This window comes from Cariama cristata, unplaced genomic scaffold (assembly GCF_000690535.1).
Source record: "Cariama cristata isolate BGI_N322 unplaced genomic scaffold, ASM69053v1 scaffold15253, whole genome shotgun sequence".
Classification (NCBI taxonomy): Eukaryota; Metazoa; Chordata; class Aves; order Cariamiformes; family Cariamidae; genus Cariama; species Cariama cristata.
In genome coordinates this window covers 1-20,508 of record NW_009610273.1, presented here as the reverse complement: position 1 = coordinate 20,508, position 20,508 = coordinate 1, and the positions used below count along the sequence as shown (strand labels likewise).

At 35.8% G+C, this 20,508-nt stretch overlaps 1 protein-coding gene across 1 annotated transcript in view; it reads right to left on the bottom strand.

The window, feature by feature from the left end:
* Positions 1–20,505, bottom strand: part of UBE3C (ubiquitin protein ligase E3C) — an 80,470-nt gene extending 59,965 nt beyond the window's left edge. Inside the window, exons 1-8 of the mRNA XM_009697834.1 lie at positions 20,422–20,505; positions 10,085–10,138; positions 7,194–7,268; positions 6,366–6,512; positions 5,495–5,610; positions 3,451–3,608; positions 1,187–1,340; positions 218–438 (exon numbers count right to left, since the gene is read on the bottom strand). Coding sequence (XP_009696136.1) covers positions 218–438; positions 1,187–1,340; positions 3,451–3,608; positions 5,495–5,610; positions 6,366–6,512; positions 7,194–7,268; positions 10,085–10,138; positions 20,422–20,487 — 991 coding nt within the window. The 5' untranslated portion in view covers positions 20,488–20,505. The remainder of the gene's footprint in view (positions 1–217; positions 439–1,186; positions 1,341–3,450; positions 3,609–5,494; positions 5,611–6,365; positions 6,513–7,193; positions 7,269–10,084; positions 10,139–20,421) is intronic.
* Positions 20,506–20,508: the final 3 nt, after the last annotated feature.

Below are 20,508 nucleotides of genomic sequence, written 5' to 3'. Positions count from 1 at the left end.
TACCTCAAATACCTGACCAAAACAAATTATGCCGAATCTTCCCAAATTAAGTGTATTTTTTTACTGAAAAGGGTAAGAATAGCTAATAAAACAGATCTCTCCAACACTTTTATCCACAAACTGTCCTTTTTGCTTGGCAATGAACCATGTTGTGGAAATACGTAACACATTAACTGAAATACGAAAAAACAATGAATTGGCCATTCAGCTTTCTCACCCAAATATGTTTCTCCAACTGTTAATACAAAGTAAAAAAGCCATGGGGCTTGATCACTTCTTCTTGAATATCCACTTTCTGCTAGTAATAGTGCATTCAGAAAGAGTTCATAAGGGAAAATGGTCTGCACATCAGCAAGCGCTGGAATGATGAAATGGAATATCTGATCTGTAAAAGGTGCTGCCAGAAACTCCTCTGTGAAGGCTGCAAAAATCTGCTGCCTGAAATGAAGAAAAATTATCTTTATAGAAAATATAGGCAAAATATCCCACAATTATATCCATGGAATAATATATCAATTTGCAAGTTCAAACATGTCCATCAAGCCAACTGCAAAGATGCGCTCCATTAATCCTGTGTTAAACCAAATTTCTCAGATTTCTCAAAAATGAACTTCTTATACTACATCATCTTCTCCTCTGAACTTTTCATGAACATACTGAAAACTATTCTGAAGTTAAATTTGTTGCTTATAATCTTGAAATAAAACTAAATTTGTCTTTTTCCCCAAAAAATACTACTTTAACACAAAACACTATCACGTGATACAGGGTTTGACTTTTGTTCCATCTTTCTACCTACCTGACTCTTTGTGCTTGTAAGCTGACTCGGCTATTTCTCTCCATAAACCTCAGCTCCTGTCAAAAAGGTTTTTTTAACTCTAAAATTGTTTTCATCTGCCCTTAGCTGCATCTCTGCTCTCATCTCAGTTTTTCCACACCTGTGTTTGTATGTTTTGTGATACCTGCTATTCTCTGTCCTCCGTTTATTGTAGTCTTCACAATTTTATTGCCTTTTTCTTAAGCACACCTGAAACTACATTTTTTCATCAATGTACAGTATTACCAAAAAATCATTACTGTTGCAAATAAATCAACAAATTGCAACGAAAGAATAGCTAGACACTCAACAACAAACCGCGCACCTCTGACAATGAGTATACAAATATGTAGTATTATCTTTATTTACCTTGCACCTTCTGGACAGGAGCTATACGTAAAGTGCAATGGCTTCAGAACATTCTCCAGAAGTATTTTTGCAATAGGGACTCGAGAAACATCGGAATACTCAATACTCGAGGGAAGCTTATTGTTAATTAACAAATAAAGCGACTTGTAGTAGCCTGCAAGTACGAAATACCACTTTTTAAACACAGTATTATTCTTCTTCTTTTCTATATAAAACAACTTTTATACTTAACATTAACTTGAAAAACAGTTTACAATTCATTGCATGAAACTTTACTTAGGAAGACATTTTACAATAGTCCAAGTCACATTCACGAAACTAACAGGATATACCAGCAACCTCTTTGGAAACATCACTTTATAAAATCATAGCTAGATATCTGCATTCAGAGTCAGTCTGATTTTCAAAAACCGGTAACTCCTGTTGATGAAATGAATAATCAGATTTTCTTTTTAAATGACCTATGAAAAAGATGTTCTCTTCTCCTCTGAGTGACTCTAGTCATGTTTTTGACAGCTGTCCTTCCATCTTTTCAGAAATGGTAAATTTTCCCCTCTACTCCAAAACATGACTGCATCATACAGGTAAGAGTCCTATTAGCAGAATGTCTCAATTCTGTAAACACCCTGCCTTAGCAGGATGAAGAATACAATTACTGTTTCCAAAACAGGGATCTCTCAGACAGCAATAAAATGCATTATCACCTGAGCCATAAAGACATGTGCAGAGGGTAATCTATTTATGTCTCACTAAAGTACAAATGGAATCACATGATTTCATTCGTCTTAAACCAACCTTCTCTTGCTCAATGAACTCCTAAACTAAGACGCAAGTTCCACGACTACAGGAACCACCGCAAATGTATAAATAGTGTCATTATCATTGAGAAGTCCAGTCTGAGACCTTTTGTTGGGGACTACTAATTTGATGTACAACGCAACAAGAGGAAGTCACCATAAAGGAATAACTTAGCAATGCTGACAAGACGCACATGGAAGACAAATTATATGCAAAAACATATACTAACAAAAGCTGATTACAGATTCTTTACAAATTAACCATCATAAATTCTAAGGAGATAGAGCATTTGTAGTTGCACACAAACGCCTCTTTTTGTTTTCATTATAAGTGATCAGAAAGCTGACTTTTTTTTTTACTAAAATTTATGATCTAACATCTTGATAAACTTTCATATATCAGTTGTGAGGACTGACTATTACACTAAAAGAACAAATACAAGTAGTTTGGAAGATTATATAGTAAGCAATGAGACAAACACAAATACTTCTATAGTTGTAGCTATGCCTAGGCAGGTAAAATAAATGTGCTACAGTAACAGCCATTTTTTTTTCTCATAGTGACTTCAACATGTAGTAGTTAAAATCAAATTAGTACCATGATAAGATAGTCTAGTCTACTGAACGTACTTTAAAACTCACATAGAATTATTGCAACAATTTACTAACAAATTGGAAGGTGCTCTTTTTGCATTTTATACCAATGAATCTGGATCCGAGATGTTTATTTCATAATGTTTTTGTCTTTTCTCCCCATCCACAAGTCTTGCAAACTCAAGCTATGGAGAGAGCCAAATGAATTTTTTTGCATGTTCCCAGAGTAATAAGTTTCTTCAAGACAAAACATAATTTTGGAGATAACTACACAACTCATTAACTTTCAGTATGTTTGCACAGGTGTAACTGATTGCAGTTTAGCAAACAGTTTTGCTGATGATGGTACAAGGGAAAAAAAAGCTAGGTCACCATCTCTTTGCTAAGGTGTCTCTAGTGTTAACAGGATGAAAAGGTAACGCCAATTTACCGTAATAATGAACGTCAGCAGTTATAGAGAACAGTACTACAACATAATGCCCAACTTCTACACAACTAAAGCTTAGATCTGCCACAGTGTGTGTGCGTGTGTGTGTGTGTGTGTGTGTGTAAGCGAGAGAACAGCTATTGGGATAAAACTTTTGTTAGGTAATATCCACCTACTCTCAAAAGCTGTGGTAAAAAGTCTGTATAAATTGAGTATTATACCAAGTTACTTATAACACAATTTCCAAAGAAAACAAACAGTAATTCCCTAAGTAGTGATCTCAATTCAAGCAAAATTTCCATCTAATTTATAAGTTAGTGCATGCAGCACATTCATTGTGTCTGCGGTAAAGACAAAAATGCGATTAAACAACACGGTCTTCAGGTATTACACATTCTGTTTAATTTTTGAATATTTCTCAGAACTTCTAGTTCTTAGCTACTCACCTTTTTGAATCATGTAGTGCAAAATTTGTTCAATTAATGATGTCACATAGCTGACATCTTGTAAAACAGGCAAATACGTATTCTCAGACGAAAATACCTCAAGCATTCTCATAGGAAGTGCAACATTCAGACTGTCATCATTGCAATTTTGCAATAGCCTATAAACAAAATGAAATCAAAATTATTTAACAAGAAATTTCTCTTATTTCACCGCAGGCATATGTACACTGGTTTAAAAATAAAGCTACAAAAAACCTTTCACATTCACCGTTAAGTAACTTATTTCTACTTGGTTTCCAAGTGTTCTCAGTACTGTAGCTACATCTCTTAGTTGGTACCTTTATAATAATAATTCCTGATTTCAGGGTTTCTATGAATATGGCACCCTCTCTTTAAATCCTACTAAATTCCTGCTTTCGATGACCTGAAAGTTTGGAGGTCTATTGCACAAACTGCAAGAGAAGCAAAGAATAACGCATGTTTTTCCAACCTGTATTACCACCCATATTAAAAACAAAGCCATGAAAGCCCCAGAGCAATATGAGCTGGGAACAAACGCCAGGGAAAGTCATATGTGTAACTAAAACAATATGTCTTTGATTACAGACTGAAATATTAAAAATACAACCATTCTTATCCTTTCCGGAAATTGCTTATGAAATAACTACTAGTAACCACAGAAATGGTCAAGATTAAGACGTTTAGAATTAAAATTATTTTTTAGCAGAGATGCATATAGGCATAGTTGCCCTAACAATGTGCTTTCTTTCCCAGCCATTCAGAAAGATGGAATCTATCAGCAAAAATTATTTTGACACCATAGCTAAGACATTTCACTGAACAGAAAAAGAGATACACTAACAAACAAGACTTTTTTTGCAGATGTAGTTGCAATCAAATAACTGTTTTTTGCTACAATATTACAGAGTCCTTTTTTTTCCAGAGCATTAAAAGCTACAGCTTCTCACGAATCTGAACTCATCTCAGAGAAACACTTTTTGGCTACTTGTCCTGCTGTTTTCTGGGCTTTTGCAGAAAATTAGAGTAGCTCAGAAAGCAAGTATAGACACCCATCATGATGCTAGCAAGGTAAAGTTAAGAAGAGCTTTCCCCTTCATTCTCCCTATATGTAAAGGCAGGGACAGCTCTTCCACTCCTTTTGTTCTCCCACATCACCCAGCCAGGAAGAGAGCGCGGTAATACTAACTGAGCTGCATTTACAAAACTACAATTTCAACTGTAGTCAAACTGAATGTGGACTTTGAAGTCCACCACTCAAGGCATCTTTAGTATCTGGGGTCACTGTTTATTATACATACAGCACACACAATTATAAGAATACAAGGTTCAGTGACTTGAATGAAACAATTTGCTAAAAAAGCCTGAATATTAAAAGGAAAAAGAAATATTTTAAGGCTCTCGAGAGTATAACTAGTTCCTATTATTGATAAGGGCAAATATATTGTTTTCTAAAACCAGGCTTTAGCTGCCAGATATTCAAGTTGCCTTGATAGTTTTACCTTGCTGTGATCCTCTCACTACAGATAATAAATGCACTGCTGAAGCCAGTAACATAACCGCTTAACATACTTTAAATTCAAAATAAAGTGTGAGGAAAGGCATCTTAAATAATACCAGTTTTAAAACAAAATATATCCAAGCATATCCTTGGAACATTAGTCCACCTCAGATAGTATCTTCTAATCACTATCAGTTCCCAAGAAAACTTTCTGGTTTCCACAAATGTTGGTAAGGATATTGCTATATGCAAACAGTTAGGAACATACTTAAGCCTGTCCTTACGCAGGGCATCCTTTAAGGACATGTTGAACTTTAAAGTCAATGGAGCTTAAGAACATTCCATTGCTCTTATATAGGAAGAAGTATCCTATACCATGGCCTACACATTTATTTAACAGAAACAGTCCTCTCCATAAAATAAATTTACATTTAGTACTTCACCTGCTGCAAAAAGAAACAAACAAGTACACAACATAATTTCTGAATGCTTTTTAGACAGTAGCACATATTAAAAAGAATTTACCTGCAACACAGCCCCAACAGTCTTTTTATTTGGAATAAGCAAGTAAGTCTGTCTGGACCATCCAATTGCTTAACAAACTGAGAACTCTGTTTAATTAAATTCTGACACATCCATACCTGGGAAAATATATGCACAAGTTTACTGTTTATAACAACAAGTTATATTATTTATTACAACACAGACAGTAATATTTCAATCCTGTTTTGGATACCTTCAGAAGACTTACAAAACACAAACTAAGACAATCATGTTCACCTGAGGAAAAAAAAAAAATTCTTACAAGACAAACTACATGACCACTAGTACTAAACTCTCAAAGTTAAGACTGAATTGCACTTAAAAATAACTTTACTCTTGCAACAAATTTATCTGTTAACTTTTTAGCTTTCAATAGCCATAATTCTTTAATTTCCATTACTAATACCCGCTATGAATCATACTTACTTGTACATTTGGGAAGTTTGCAATGACTTTACAATTGATATGTCAGCGTTATTGACCAGTGAGGAAAAAAAACCAACCCAAACACCTTAGGAATAACCAGAGGGCTAAGTGGAAAATATTGTTTAAAAATTAAATTCTAATAGAAGTATATTATTTTCAATAAATTACTGTGAATAATAAACACAGGATTTTTCAAGGCTTCATTTCACAGTTTTTGTGTGTTGGCACATAAAAAACCTAATTTTAAGTTATTCTGCATAAATACAAAACAGTAGAGTGCAGGCCAGCAAAAGCCAAAATTCTTAAATGAATTTACTAAAGTGGTCAAAGCCTTTTCTGCATCCCTTCAAAATCTTTTAAGTGAAAGAGTACTTTAAAAGTGCATGAAATAAAAGTATTACACGTGAAAGTATGTAATAGTACTCACCAAACGCTTAGAATCCTCATTCTGTCTATAGAAAAAGAGTAACTGACGAACTAAAAGAGTCAAATTAGCTCCATTAGCAGTGGAAAAGGTTCCTCCAGATTGGGCCAAATTAGCACAGCGATCAAATTCACTTCTTTGGATAGAGTACTTAAAAATAAGACAAGCATCAATATATCAATAATGGCTATGATTTAAACTAGAGATGCAAAATTTTAAAAACTTCAGCTTCCCATCCAAAGTGGTTGCAAAGTAGTAAAATCGATACAACACATATTTGTTAAGAGATCAAAACACACACACAATATCATAGCTAAAGCCATAACCGCTTTCTGTAATCCAGAAACTACATATTGCAACTAATTCGTTGCTTTTCAGGAATATCTCAAACGTTTTCATCTAGTTTACTCAATAAATATTAGCGAATTTAAACAGATACAACTCTCTCTTAGAATAATCTACCCAACAGCAGCTTAGAAAGAACATCTTTTTGACTCAAACTACCACCTTAGCCATATTGGGGGAAAAAAAAGCTCCACTGGTGTGTGAAAGCTGCTAATACCTAACCGTTTTCATGTGCTTTGTCAGCTCAAAAAAACATTGCATAATCCCATTGAAGTCCACTGTCACATACATGCTTTGCAGAGTAAACATTCATCTACTAAAATATTGAGATTTAAATGGAAATGTCAAGAAGGAAAAAGAATATCCACTTTGTGGGCACACACAATACTCAAAAAGGTAGAGATTTTTCAATGAAATTATTTATTACTAGAAAGTCCCATTTTCAGCAAAATTGGTTTACATCTTTCTAAATAAATAAATACTTACTTGATGTTTTCTGTCTCTGTACCCTCTTACAAATGACTGGATTATTATTGCATTTTTCAGCCTCCGCCTCTCTTCCTGTAAAACAAAGCAATAAAACTGAAGTCAACATCATGGAACTGACTCTAATTTCTACCATTTTATCAGATATATTTGTATTCAAAAGTATTTTTAATGAAAATTAAGCACTAAACATTAGTAAAATAAAGTGTTTGAAGGTTTGCATCCAATACACATAAATGAGGAAGAAAGCTTTTTGTGTTTTTAAGTGTAAATTTACCATTAAGATTTTGCAAAAGAATTTTTAATACTCAATAAGTATGTAATACTATAGAAAGCAAAATAAACACATTTGTATTTTATTAGACAAAGTCTTAACACTAAAATGTTGAAGAATACATCAAATTCTATAACACCATTCCTCTTCTGCATAGATCAGCTAACGCTGAAGACCCGGTTATTTGTTTCCATTCAAATAATGTATCAGTATTAGGAGGCTGATGCAGTTTAGATTGGGGGGGGAACAAACCACTAAAAAAAAAAAAAAAAAAAAATCAGTTATTTGAAGACAATATTGCTGTCAAAAGAAAATGAAGCTTAATGCTTTAAGCCCAGGAGCACAATACAGAAATTGTTAAAAATTCTTGCTCTCTCCTTCAAACCAGACACATAAAGCGAGTCATTTTATGATGTCCTCCTCAGGAGCTAGAAAGAGTAGCTAAAATCATCCCTTTACAATGGCTCACTTTCTGAGGAACTGAAAGCCAGCTTGCTTAAGGTACTATGGAAAGAGCACTCAAGTGTCCCTGACAACACCCCTAGCATATCCGATCACAATAAATACCTAAGGCAAGTAGCTACTGTAATTAGGTTTCTAATAATGTCCATATAGTTTCTTAGGGGATGAAAGAGGGAAGTAAACAAAATCTTTGCTCATGAACCCAGAGCTACAAAGCAGTGGTTGAGGAAGGGAAAATATGGAGAGAGAGAGAGAGTAAAAATCAGAAAACCCTGCTTTGAGAACAGAAATTTTAGCCTAATGAATCCTTGAACTATAATAAGCCCATAATTTCGATGGCCACCAAGCAAAACAAAACACCAAAGTGCTTTTATAAATTTCATTAAAATACATTTGGGAAAGTTCACATAAACTCAACTCGCAAAACTATGACTTCTAATTTATTGCTCCATAAAGACACATCCAACTTAAGAATTTAACCTGAACTGACCAGAGAAACACCAGATGAAATTGCTATCCAATGCCTATTTTATTTTTCTTGGAAACTCCGGTTCCTAAAGTTATTTCTCTGAATCAGTATACACTTGAAAGACTCTAATTACCTCCAAAGTGTGAACCACAATTAAAATTTTGAAAGGTCAAAGCATATTTTTCTCTCCAAAGTATCCAACAGTAAAAGTGCAAAGCAATCTGGGGGCAAGCAGGAGAGAGTTTCAATTATAGAGAAGCACAGTCTCATCATAATCATAACGTAATGCTCAACTAAAAAGTAGGTATGTTCTCCTTTTCTCTAGGTACAGGTTTTATCCTAGAATACATAATCGTCAATTAGTGACCCGTAATTGCAAAGGTTTTAAGGCTGAGGTCACTGCTAAGATTCTGTTACAGGCATTTTTTTAAAAGCCATAACTGATTTTATTCTTAAAGGAGTCATTCATTTTGTGAGAACCTGACATATGTCACAGAAAATCGTTGTGTGTATGTCTGTACATAGACAGATATGAGTATACGACTCTGCATCAGCTTTGCAGCAGACAGAATTAAGCAACTGAACAGGTTATTTTGATATATGGCAAAAAGTTTATGAAGCGCAAAAAAGTCTTTTCGCGTAAGTTGGTTAAGGACTCACTGATCATAAATTTGATTCATAACACAGCATTCTGAACTGGTGAAATCCTAGTAACTTCATACTTAAACTTGGTCCATAATTATACACTCAGGTTCGAAAGAAAAAAAAAAAGCAGTAACTGTCCTCAGAAGCAGAAGAGCCACTGCAGAACCTGTACCTAATCTAGCAAGGGTCAAACACATCTTTAAGGGCCAAAAGGCTCTGTTTTCTTGATTAGCATGAAACCTACACAGTTATACTTTTTAAGTCATTTTTAAGACCAATCTTTTTTTCAACTCTTATCAGAGGGGACAAAAATTTACAAAATGTACACATTCACTTAAACTCCATACTACGAAATTTTGTTTTCATATTGCCACATATATTCACATTTTACAACTGCTGTTTTTTCCTTTCAATGTCTATTCCTCCTTTGCATTATTCCAGACTGAATTACCCATGGCAGCAAGCTTCCATCACAAGCCAGTATTAAGGTTTCCCAAAGTCTCACACATCAGCTTCTCACTGCTCCTCAGTTATCAGGTGATTTTAAAGCACTTTAGGATGCGTTCAGTTATTATTGGTATGACTTTAGCTTCACAGAACTGAGGCACGCACTGGGGAAGTGAACTACTGAAGGTCATCCAAAAAACCATAGCAGAACCAGGAGCAGAAGAGAATTCGCAGAGACCAATCCATAGTAATAGATTATGGACAAGGCAAAAAATACAATTTACTAGCCAAATATCTATCTTTTCTCAACAAAGAGTAGTTCCAATGAGCACCAAAACAAAAGGAAAAATTCCCTTTCCATTCAGCACATGCTTAACTACCCTCTTTTGAGATGAAAATCACTTCTTGGAAGCACCTTAAAAGCAGGCAAACAGTTTGTCCATTCTAATATACTGGAAGACTATACAGAACTCGCAAACTGAAACAAAACATTCCTGAATCAAGTAGGACTGCAGCAGAAGTACTTTGCACTGTAAATGTTATTACATCAAAGAAAAATCCAATGTGCATGCAAAATCTTACAGTCCACTTTACCTCTCGTTTTCTCCTTTCTTCCTGAGTACGATGTAGGAGAGAAGCCTTTTCTTCCTGTAAGGCACAAATAAAGATACTATTGCATTTTCATTCAAACATGATTCAAATGTGTCCATGATATTTAATCTAGACTTCACTTTGCGGATTGTTCATAATATGTAATACGTAAAACACTGGAGAAAAGTCAATGTTAATCACTTTCCGTGCTGACAAATACATGTAATGCAGCCCTCTCAAAAGCATAGTGATGGCCGGAAGCTATGTCAAAAGAAAAGGGACAGGCAAACAGCAGCAAACTGTACTGATCCCTGTACAAGTTTGTGTTCACAGCATCCCAACAATCTAGACAAACATCATCCGTTTACAAATCAGGGAGCTGAACCATAACAGGGTCCCAATCCCACGAGGTAGCACCAAATGTTTATCGAGTGTTTTCCTTGCTTGGAGCGTACATAAGTCATTGGCCCAAGTGTGTACACTGAGTTGTGGCATGTTCAAAGTAAATACATACTGTTCCAAAGCCCTATGCTTTTGTCTAACTTGCAAAAAAGCATTAAGCTGTTACAGTTACTCATGCTTTTCCTCAAAACTTCTCTGGAAAAGATGTCAAAATAGACTTATATAACATAAATCTCAGGATTTTTTTTCCTTTAAAATTTTGAACTCTACACTCAAATTAAGGCTACAAACTGCAACTTTCAGGACAGTGATCTCTCCAACAGAGAAAAATAAAAGAATACTAAAGTATTCACAAGGCCTCTAAAGCACAATACCATTACAATAGAAAACCTGTGCATTAGCTTTTAAACCACAATCTTAAATCAGTACGCATAGATCACAAAATATAAACAAAGCTTTATACACAAGAATCTCTTTCTGGATGGTTCTGTGTAGTTTCCAAGGAAATATACACAATAATTCCTTTCTGAGTATTCAGCTCCCACTGCAGACAACAGAGCTGGAAGTGCCCTGGCACCTTCCTAAATCCAGTCTAAAACAGACAATAGATTTAAGGAAACTATTTTCTTTTCTTGCCTCTATGACACATATAACTACTTCCTTTTTCTCCCTATGCCCTTATTAGTTTAGAGAAGTTAAGAAATAAAACACACTCAAGCTGGAAATGTGTTATATCTGAATACATAAAAAGAAATCTGAAGTTGGCAAACAAATGTTTATAAAATATTTAACCACATCTAAAACAACTGTGCTGGAATATTTTCAATGTCTATATGCAGATGCAAAAACTGAGGGCAAAATTCTTCTGCATTTGTTTTTTGACGATACAGAGGAAGAAAGGTCATGATTCTCCTAGTTTCTTTAGGATAGAAAATACTTTAACGCAGATAGAAAATACTTTAATGCAGACCACCAAGAGAGAATGAAAAAAGCAAAACATAGATGCAAAAAAGGAATTTAAGATCAGGTTTGTATTTCAGATCATTTACTGGAGCAAGCATGAAGAAAAAAAATCCCACAAGAAGGTTAACCATCTTTTCCTCTAAAGACAGTATTTATGGCCAAAGACACCACTAACTACAGCTATTGCCCTCTAAAGACAGGGTTTTTTCCATGTTTTAAACACAGTATAAACAAATCATAACAAAATCCATACATAAAACAATGCATCTCCACTCAAGCAATAGGAAAGGCTCCAGGTCTGCTTCGTAAGGTAAGGCAAGAGATTCTGACCTCACACACACAAAAAAGACAAAATATATATGAAATTAAGAAATAACCACCAGACAGCTCAAAGTTTCAGGACTTCTTTTAACAGATTACTTCTTTTTCAACAGCTGATGCCCAGTGCATTGAAGAAGTTAGTAAAGTGCTCCTATTTAGAACTGATCAGAATGACATCTCTTCAATGCACTTAAGAGAGTTTCATTCTGCAGCCAGCACCATATAGAGAGCATTTCTGCCTAGAAGCAATGTTGCTGATTTGTCCTCACACTTCAGAGCAGATTGAAAGAAAAAGCAAAAGAGCATACAAAAAAAGGAAAGACAAATTGCTACATGTAAGTGGAGAAGAAAATGGTACCAAAAAAAATACATAGTAAACGCAAGGGATTAGTAGGTAAAGGAAAGCAAGCAGCCAGAGGCCTTATCAGAAACAAATAATTCTAAGTATTTGGGGCAGGGTTGGAGATATAAGAGGGCAGTGTATCCTCATTTAGTGTATCACCAGCTTTGCACTGATCAGCAGTTGGGTCTCTTTGAAGCAAGCACTGTCTAAACCAATCCAATTTTAAAAAAAATAATGAAACTTTTAAGGTTTTGGTCAATATCACATACTTGCTTTGAGTATTTGTAAAGAAAAACACCAACTTGTTAAAGTATAAATTAAATATGATAGACAAACTGTCTTAAGACAAAGAATAAAATATCCAGGTAAGTACATCCCACCTTCAAAAAATTATTATGCATCAAATAACACTGTTGTTCACAAGACACACATAGAATAGAAACATAAAGGAATGGAATCATACGACTAAGGAATACATTTACATTAAATGAAAGAAACATGTATCTCGTGCAGAGTTATTCAACCCAACTGGAACACACTATCTCTTCAGAAATTAAAAAGTAACAGTAAATATGCAATAGAAGATAAACCTGCTATGGAAAAAAGATGAAAAGAACTATGAAATAATCATCTTTGCCTGCAAAAGGTATTGTAACAAAATTATTTCTAAAAGACACCTAAATGCACAGTCACCTCTGAAATCCTCCCTGCCTTGCCTCTTAATAAACAGCACAGTGAAAAAGAACTAAACTCAGTAGCTGTTGCTCTGCAGCTTGTTGTGAATGACAATGGCGTTACAATATGTGACGTACATTCGACAGCTCCCATCTATATGGTCATGCGACTGCTGACAGCTACAGCCGCTGTTCCACTATCTCTTCCTGCCTACCCAAGGCCAGAGCTCCTCACAGTACGAGGTCATCCAACAGTAACTTCCAAAGATCACACCTAGCTCATTCCTACTGCCCATCTTCCTTGCCTCGCTTCTGTGATGGTCATGTTATCTTCTTTCTTCACCTGCTAGACAGGCAGACCTTAGGTATCAAGTTTATCCATCAAGGTAGGCAGACATTCTAGGAGGAATGAAGCATCAGTTTGTCTTGATTCCTTCAACCCTAAGCCAAAAGGAGCAAAAAGCCATTTACTGAATCAAATTTCTGACACTTTCTACAATGTAGTCTTCTTTCTTCAGGAGCTTGACCTCCAAAGTGCAGAACAGGGGTACCCTGTCTGTGTGTTTCATGCAACTTTTACTACATTACTAGTGGTCCCTTTCCTGTCTGCTCCTTCCTCCAACAGAAGATATTCGTAAAGACAACCAGCCTCAGGATCCAGCATGCAAGCTGCAGGACCGTGAAAAGCCTGATTTGAGAAGTTTTCTTCACCAAATATGTATGGCATGACAAAGAAACAAGAAAGCAAAGAAACAGTATGTGACAGTAAAACACAATGTGACATTAAGGATGACGACTCAAAGAGTAAGACAGAAGGGGGAAAGAGGCAAAAGCAAGGAAGCAGATGGAGGACAGTATACAGAAAGGAAGGCTTGTGACTACCATGAAAGAAATTTCCATTTATACATCAGGATAAAACTGCTATATACTGTATTATTCATCACAGCAAAGTTCAAAGTCATGCCACTGCTATAACAAATCAGTTGATGAGACCAGCCGCATCCAACGGTGTAACAATGTCAATGCCAGTACTTCAAGAACTCCAATTAAATACATAATGAAAAAAATTTTAATTAAAACTGCTTTCTTGTCCTCATTTTTCTGGAAGACACTCTTGTTGCAAAAGTATGTTTACACAATTCCTAGCCTTTACATAGCCTAGACAAAGACTGAATAACACAAATAAATACACAAAGCACAATTCTTTGTCTTGCATTTTAACACTTTGCATTGAGAGTGACAATAAACTTTCAGCCCTCTTGGCGCAAAATTCAGGTTCAGAAAAAAAAGTATATGTAATTTAATTTTTTCAAATACTTCTAGTATTTGTTGACTCTTTAAAATCTGAAATTGAACAGTCATATTAATCAAGCTACCTTAGCTCCACACAAGTAAATTTAAAATCTAAATATGCTAGACGAAAAGGGGAAACTGAGTAATTATTTCCAGGTACTATCTAAACACTGCACACATTTTAAAAAAAAAAAAAAGAAAAAAACACAGAAATACATTGATGCAAAAAATTAAATATTATTAATAAATGTTTGAGATTTATTCGTAAACCACAGGGGCTCACTTTCTTTCTTTAGTTTAGAATGTTATTCTATTTAACATTACAACAGATCACGCAGAGTTCAAGGCTTGACTTTTAGGAAATTTTCATGGAAAAACAAATAAGCATTTGATCTTTTAACTTTTGGGGCCAATTATAAAAACTTGTGTATGGTTTTCATCTACAAAACCCAGGAACTTGCATCTTTTTTCTTTCCTTAAAATGAGGAACATGACTCTTCAGCTGAATTTAGCTTGAACCACATAATAATCAGTAACAACTCCCAAAGCAAATGAAGTGACCTAAGCAATTTATATAATAAAATTACTTTCAACACAAGTATTTAATATGTCCAACAAATAAAAGGAAGACTTTGTAGCATTTATTTCTAGAGAACAAAGGTGGACACTGGGAAACACTCCCCTCCAAAGTCATTCTCAACAATGTTTCTGGTTCCCAACACTAAATTAGAAAAGATAAACTCCACTTCAATTGTTTTTTCTGAACATTAAAAGAAATTAGCATTTTAAAAGACTCACAATGTCTTGAACCGGACCTCCACAATTTAAATTCCACGGGACATGGAGCTCAGCCAGTCTGAGTCAAACATGTTCAGCAGCTTGAAAAATTCTGCTTTACAACAGTTTGTGACTCTCCATATCTCTGATTATTTACATCATGATTAAGTTTATATGTAGAGAAGACTATCTTCCAGAAGAAGGTATTTTAAAGTACTTAAAATATGCCCAGGAAGAGGCATTTGGCCAGGGAAAGCCTGGCCTTACTGAAATCAATGTCACAGTGCTTGCTAGAAAGTATTTCAGCATTTTAGCTCAAATTTTACTGTGGGATGTAGGGAGTATCTGGAATTACTTTTATCGCAGTAGCTACAAAACCATGCACAGTGGAATCAGGACTTGACTGCAGGCTCTAGAGGCCAAATGAAATGCAAACAAGTTGCTTTTAAATCTACTCTGTTTGTCTCTATTATGATTTTTAAGATGTATGTTGTATATATCATTGTTGTTGAGTGACTTTTCATTTTCTCAGAAACAAGCAGGAAGAAAAAAACACATCTATAAAAGCAGAAGAATTTGTTTTGAATTAGAGAAAATAACACATAACTGAAAGTTACAGCATAATCACTGCTGCGGCTAACTAAAACTCCATCATTTGTAGCTTCTTTTCAAACGAGGAGAATTTTAAATGTCATCGAGAGGGAAAAATCCACAAGAATCTAGTATGCATAAATTACACAGCTTCCCACTGACAGTCATTATTTTACAACATGATAGTCTCATCATATTTCCACACCACAGATCTGAAATTCAAAGAGTAGTTCAAGACTTAGGCTTTGGCTTTTCAATGTTCTGGACAAAACACAGTTCTGGCTCAGAATAAGGTACGTACTTACATAAGGATCTATGCGATGTGCCTCATGGAACAAAGGTACTCTTAGGAGCAAAGCAGTGCAATTCTTTCCCATCATTCAAAAACAAGCTGTAAATTTGTAATTATAATCTAGAAATTTTGCACTATAAATCCCCAGCATCACTTCATTTCCATTGTGATCTGGTGCAGGTTCAAATAAGATACAAAACAATAGTAATCCTTCTTTTCTGAAATTATTAACAACTTTTCTCAATCATTCAGTAAGAGAGAGAAAAAAAAAATTTAACATCTGTCCCATCATTGCTTAAATCCTACAGACATCTACCACCATAAGCAACCCCAACCTGTGCAGATCTCTTCATACACTGGCAATCTTACAACCTATCGCTTTTAAATCGTTAATTTTTATTCCACAAGAAGTTACTTCAGGCATAGAATACAGACAACAAAGAGCAAACAAGGTAGTTCTGGAGTTCTACCTCTGCACTTCAGCTGAGAGCAGGGGGGAAAATATGCAGGAATCTAATGCTTAATGTTACGCTATTAATTTAAGGAAGCATATCAGTAACTACTAAAATAAAACATATACAAACTTCGTAAACTGAAGATCTTTGATTATTAAAAATGTCCATATTAAAAGAAATTACAGAGACTTTTTAAAATACAGATGGAGTCATCATTATTTGTTCATTAGTAATTTTCCATGTCTTCCACAAAAACAAAACCAAAAAGAAACTCGGTGAAGTTGGTTTCACTTTCATGACAGTGCTGATTCATCTCTATTACAAGTTCCTGAAAAGGAAGGTTTTTTCAAAACCATCTCATACTGGATTATAATTTTAAAATACTCTATTTTAAACAGTCTTGGGATTTATAAAAGCATGTTTTAGATAGCTCCAGTGATACTGTACATTTGACTTAATAATATTCTTTTAACCATTTGTCCTGTTAAAGGCTTACAAGACATCAATAATACCTTTCACAACCTAAATGAATAATGTGGAGCTACAGAGCCCATTGTACCTCTCAGCGCAGGCATGGGGATCCCCCTGCACTGATGTACTAAAGGACTGATACCTCAGATTTTTCTTAATGCTGATGAAATTAATAAAGAAACACTAGGCCTGACTGTACCAAATCAAGCTGACATGGTTAAACAGATTCTGCAGTATGCCACCAAGGGTCCAACTTCATGATAAAATCAGTGAAACCCACCAGCTGCCACCAGAAGGCATGGTGACACTCCACCTTGAAGAAATATGTTCACTCTACAGGACACAAAGGATGGGGCAGGAGCCACCCAGGTGAAGGACCATCTGTTTCAGTCCACTGCACACTTGGTTGGGTTAGTTCAATTTGAACCACACCCCAAACCAACTCTTCAGATGCACCTTTCTTTTCCTGCCTGACACACCACCCAAATTTTGCAGCCACAGCCTTTTAGGCAACAATTACTGTCCTGTACAAGAAGTCCATGAGTAATGCAAGACGTTTGCGTATTGAACTCAAATAAGAGTATTCATTTTTGGAGGGTATTTCACTTCAGAAGTAAAAAAATATGTTTTGTCAGTTACAATTAAAACTAAATCTGAAAATATCTTTTGAATAACCTTATGTAACAGGGAATCATGTTTTAAAGCTGACAACAAGCAACCCCAAAAATTGGGGGGGGGGGCGGGGGGGGGGAACCAACAAATAGAAAAATTCACTTATCACATTGTAAATAAAACACAGTATCTACACCCTCAAACACATATACAATTAATGCAAATAGTCCAAATCAATCATCAGGTTTTTGAAAGTAGATATGAAGGAAAAGTCCAAACATTGGCAATATCACCTACATTTTTACACTTATGTACAATGCAATATTAAAGTGTTACAATAATATTTTGAAAGGATCAGTCACAGGGATAGTCATTTCAAGAACATAAATTTTGCAACTCAGAATTTTATCAAAAATTAGTGATACTTAAAGACTACCTTTTTGGCAAAAGGTCTGGTTGGATTGAAGTGCCTCTACAGCACCTGCAATTCAGACCATCATAATGTACATGAACAGAAGATGCAAACAGTGTAAAGCCAAACATGAAGCTCTCTGCTTTTGGCATTCAAAAATGCCCTAAAAGTTAGTAGTGAGAAAGCACACTAGATTCAGTACCTTTCTAACTGCCACAGTGCCACAAGTCCACAACCATCTTTCTATAATTGTGTCTCTCTACTGATAAGACTTATTGAAGTCAACCTCTCATGAGGCCTAAGGAAACAGTACAGACATACACAGTGATGTCACACAGGGTATCAACCGTGATCAACACAGTTATTGTTTGCAGCTGGAGTTATATTAGCAAAACCATACTTTTAATAGTCAGTTTTGCTGATCATTTATTTTGGTATAGTTGTATCCACATCAGGAAGACTCCACTGACATCTTTAGCACTGACTAGCTCCTCCAATTGGAGTCTCCGCTTTCGTACTGGAAGGGTTTTGGTAATGTAGCTATACAGGTGCAATGACATTTGGGAAACTTCCCCAAATTGGGTAGAGAGTTATTCTTAGCATTAAGCAGCCTGCATACAGATTCTACCAGTATTTCTGAGTTGTGCTTTATTCCACCAAAGGAATCAAAACAGCCAGGACTAAGCCTCCAGCTAACTAATGGCAGAGGTGTAGGGTTGGAAATATATGCTGTATCTTTCTAAAATTATACACATTTGGGAGGGCAAGAGGGTTTGTCAAAGAACAATTTTTTTTTCCCATGTATGCAAAAATCTGAAAGGAAACATTACAATTCAGCCTTCTGTAAAACTAAGGCCTATAGGTATGAGAAACATGATCACAAGCAGCCTGTGACATGAGACAGAGAGACTCTCATGGCACCCACATAAACACTTGCCACACCAACCTCTGCTGTAGTATCTTTACGTAAAAGGTCAGCTAAACTGCATTTTTAGAAGTAATTCTTAGTGCTGTTTAAATAAATCCTTTCATTAGTATTTCACAGTTTCTGAAAATAAGCAGCTCTCTCAAGGCCATTCTACGATGTCGTATACATAACCATGCTGTCCAAAGCTGTGACTAACTGATTTGCATTGATGCAATACAAGGACTTCAGTGTACCAATGTAAAATCATGAAATCTGTGGACCAGTCAGTATCAATCTGATCAAGAAATTACCACCTCTGCATATGACAGTGAAGGTTATGCATCAATTTGTTTCCACTTCCATTTTCCACTTAATATTTGCCCTTGGATATTTATACCTGCATAACACTAATAAATTTGTCCTGCAAAATTAAAATAGATAGAATTCTGCTGAATTTTCATTAAGAAATCAGTAGGTGTAGAAGAAGATATTATGACAGTTGTTTACTTCTGCAGAAGGAAACATGTTCTGCAAAGAACACTACCAGCAAGTCAGTGTCAAAAGTTGTAAAGTACCTAAAGCGTTCAGGCAAGGACCGGGGCATGTTCTGTCAATTCCCACTTCAGTGAGGGAGTACTTATGGTATTTTTGACTGATGTAATGCCATTGTATGTAGTCTAATGACAGAAATGTCTTAAGATAAACAGAAGATTATTCAGATGAAAAGCTGCGTAATTTAAATACAGACCTGTTACACATTCTCTTTAATAAATTATGTAAGGCAATACACCAAAATGCAAACTTCACTGTGATTTTGATATCACATAGCGCAGTATTTTAGCTCCAGTTTCCTAACTGTACTGTCAAACCTTAAAAGTTTCAGAGAACTGACCTTGCTTACAGTGCACATAAAAAAAACTTAAGACTTATTTTTACTCATATTAAGGTTCAAAAATACTAACAAAAACACTCATTAGCTTCCCACACAATCATGTCCAATGACAATAAGGGGAATCAGTATTTTAGCAGTGAACTAAAGTGAACCTTACAAATCAGGTCACTTCTAAAAACATTTTGTCCCTTCTCTTGTTCTTCGGTAGTTCTATGCCCTTCAGTGCTTGACTAAACACTTGACTACACTGTCCAATCAGCAAGATCTAAATAAACTATTTCGCTTCTTTTCCATCAATAAATACAAGGAGATTCAATAGTCTGGCACAGCAGACAATTAACTGCTACTCACTCTGCACACGACAAATTGACTGAACGTAAACTTGACAGACAAAAGCTAAACCTGTGACCCCGCAACCCTCACTCACGTGGACGAAGCCTCCCCCAGCAATTTGCATTGATCTCGACTTCTGTAAGGCTGTTGCCCCCCCCCCTCCAAATCTCTCTAGCGAGGCGGGCCCACGCCAGACTTTCCCTTTGGAGAGAACAGACGAGAGGTCTCCGAGCCCTTCCCTGCTTCACCCCCGGAGCTCTAGAGACAAACTGCTCAGGAGGTGCTACCAGCGACAACAAACCTGACTGCTTGTAGGGGTTTAGGAGACATTTCCTCGCTTCCCACAATTCTTACTACACTGTAAGGCTGAGAGGGTGTGTGTGGCCTGATTTAAAAAAAAAAAAAAAGCCAAGGAGATCAGAGATAGACACATCATCAGGAGAGGAGGATTTTTTCCCCTCTATTAAACCTTAGTCATAGCTGCTCCCATTTTTGAAGGCCCAACGGTAAAAATAACGATAATACAAGGCAGCAAGGCAGGCGGGGGACGAGGGAAACCGACACAAACACAAACGCGGAGACAGACAGGCGTCGTTTCTTACCTTCCTACTCGCTCCTCCGAGAGACACCTTGGGCCTTGTTTTGAAATCCCCTTCAAAGCTAAACATGTTTACAGCTTATCCCATCTA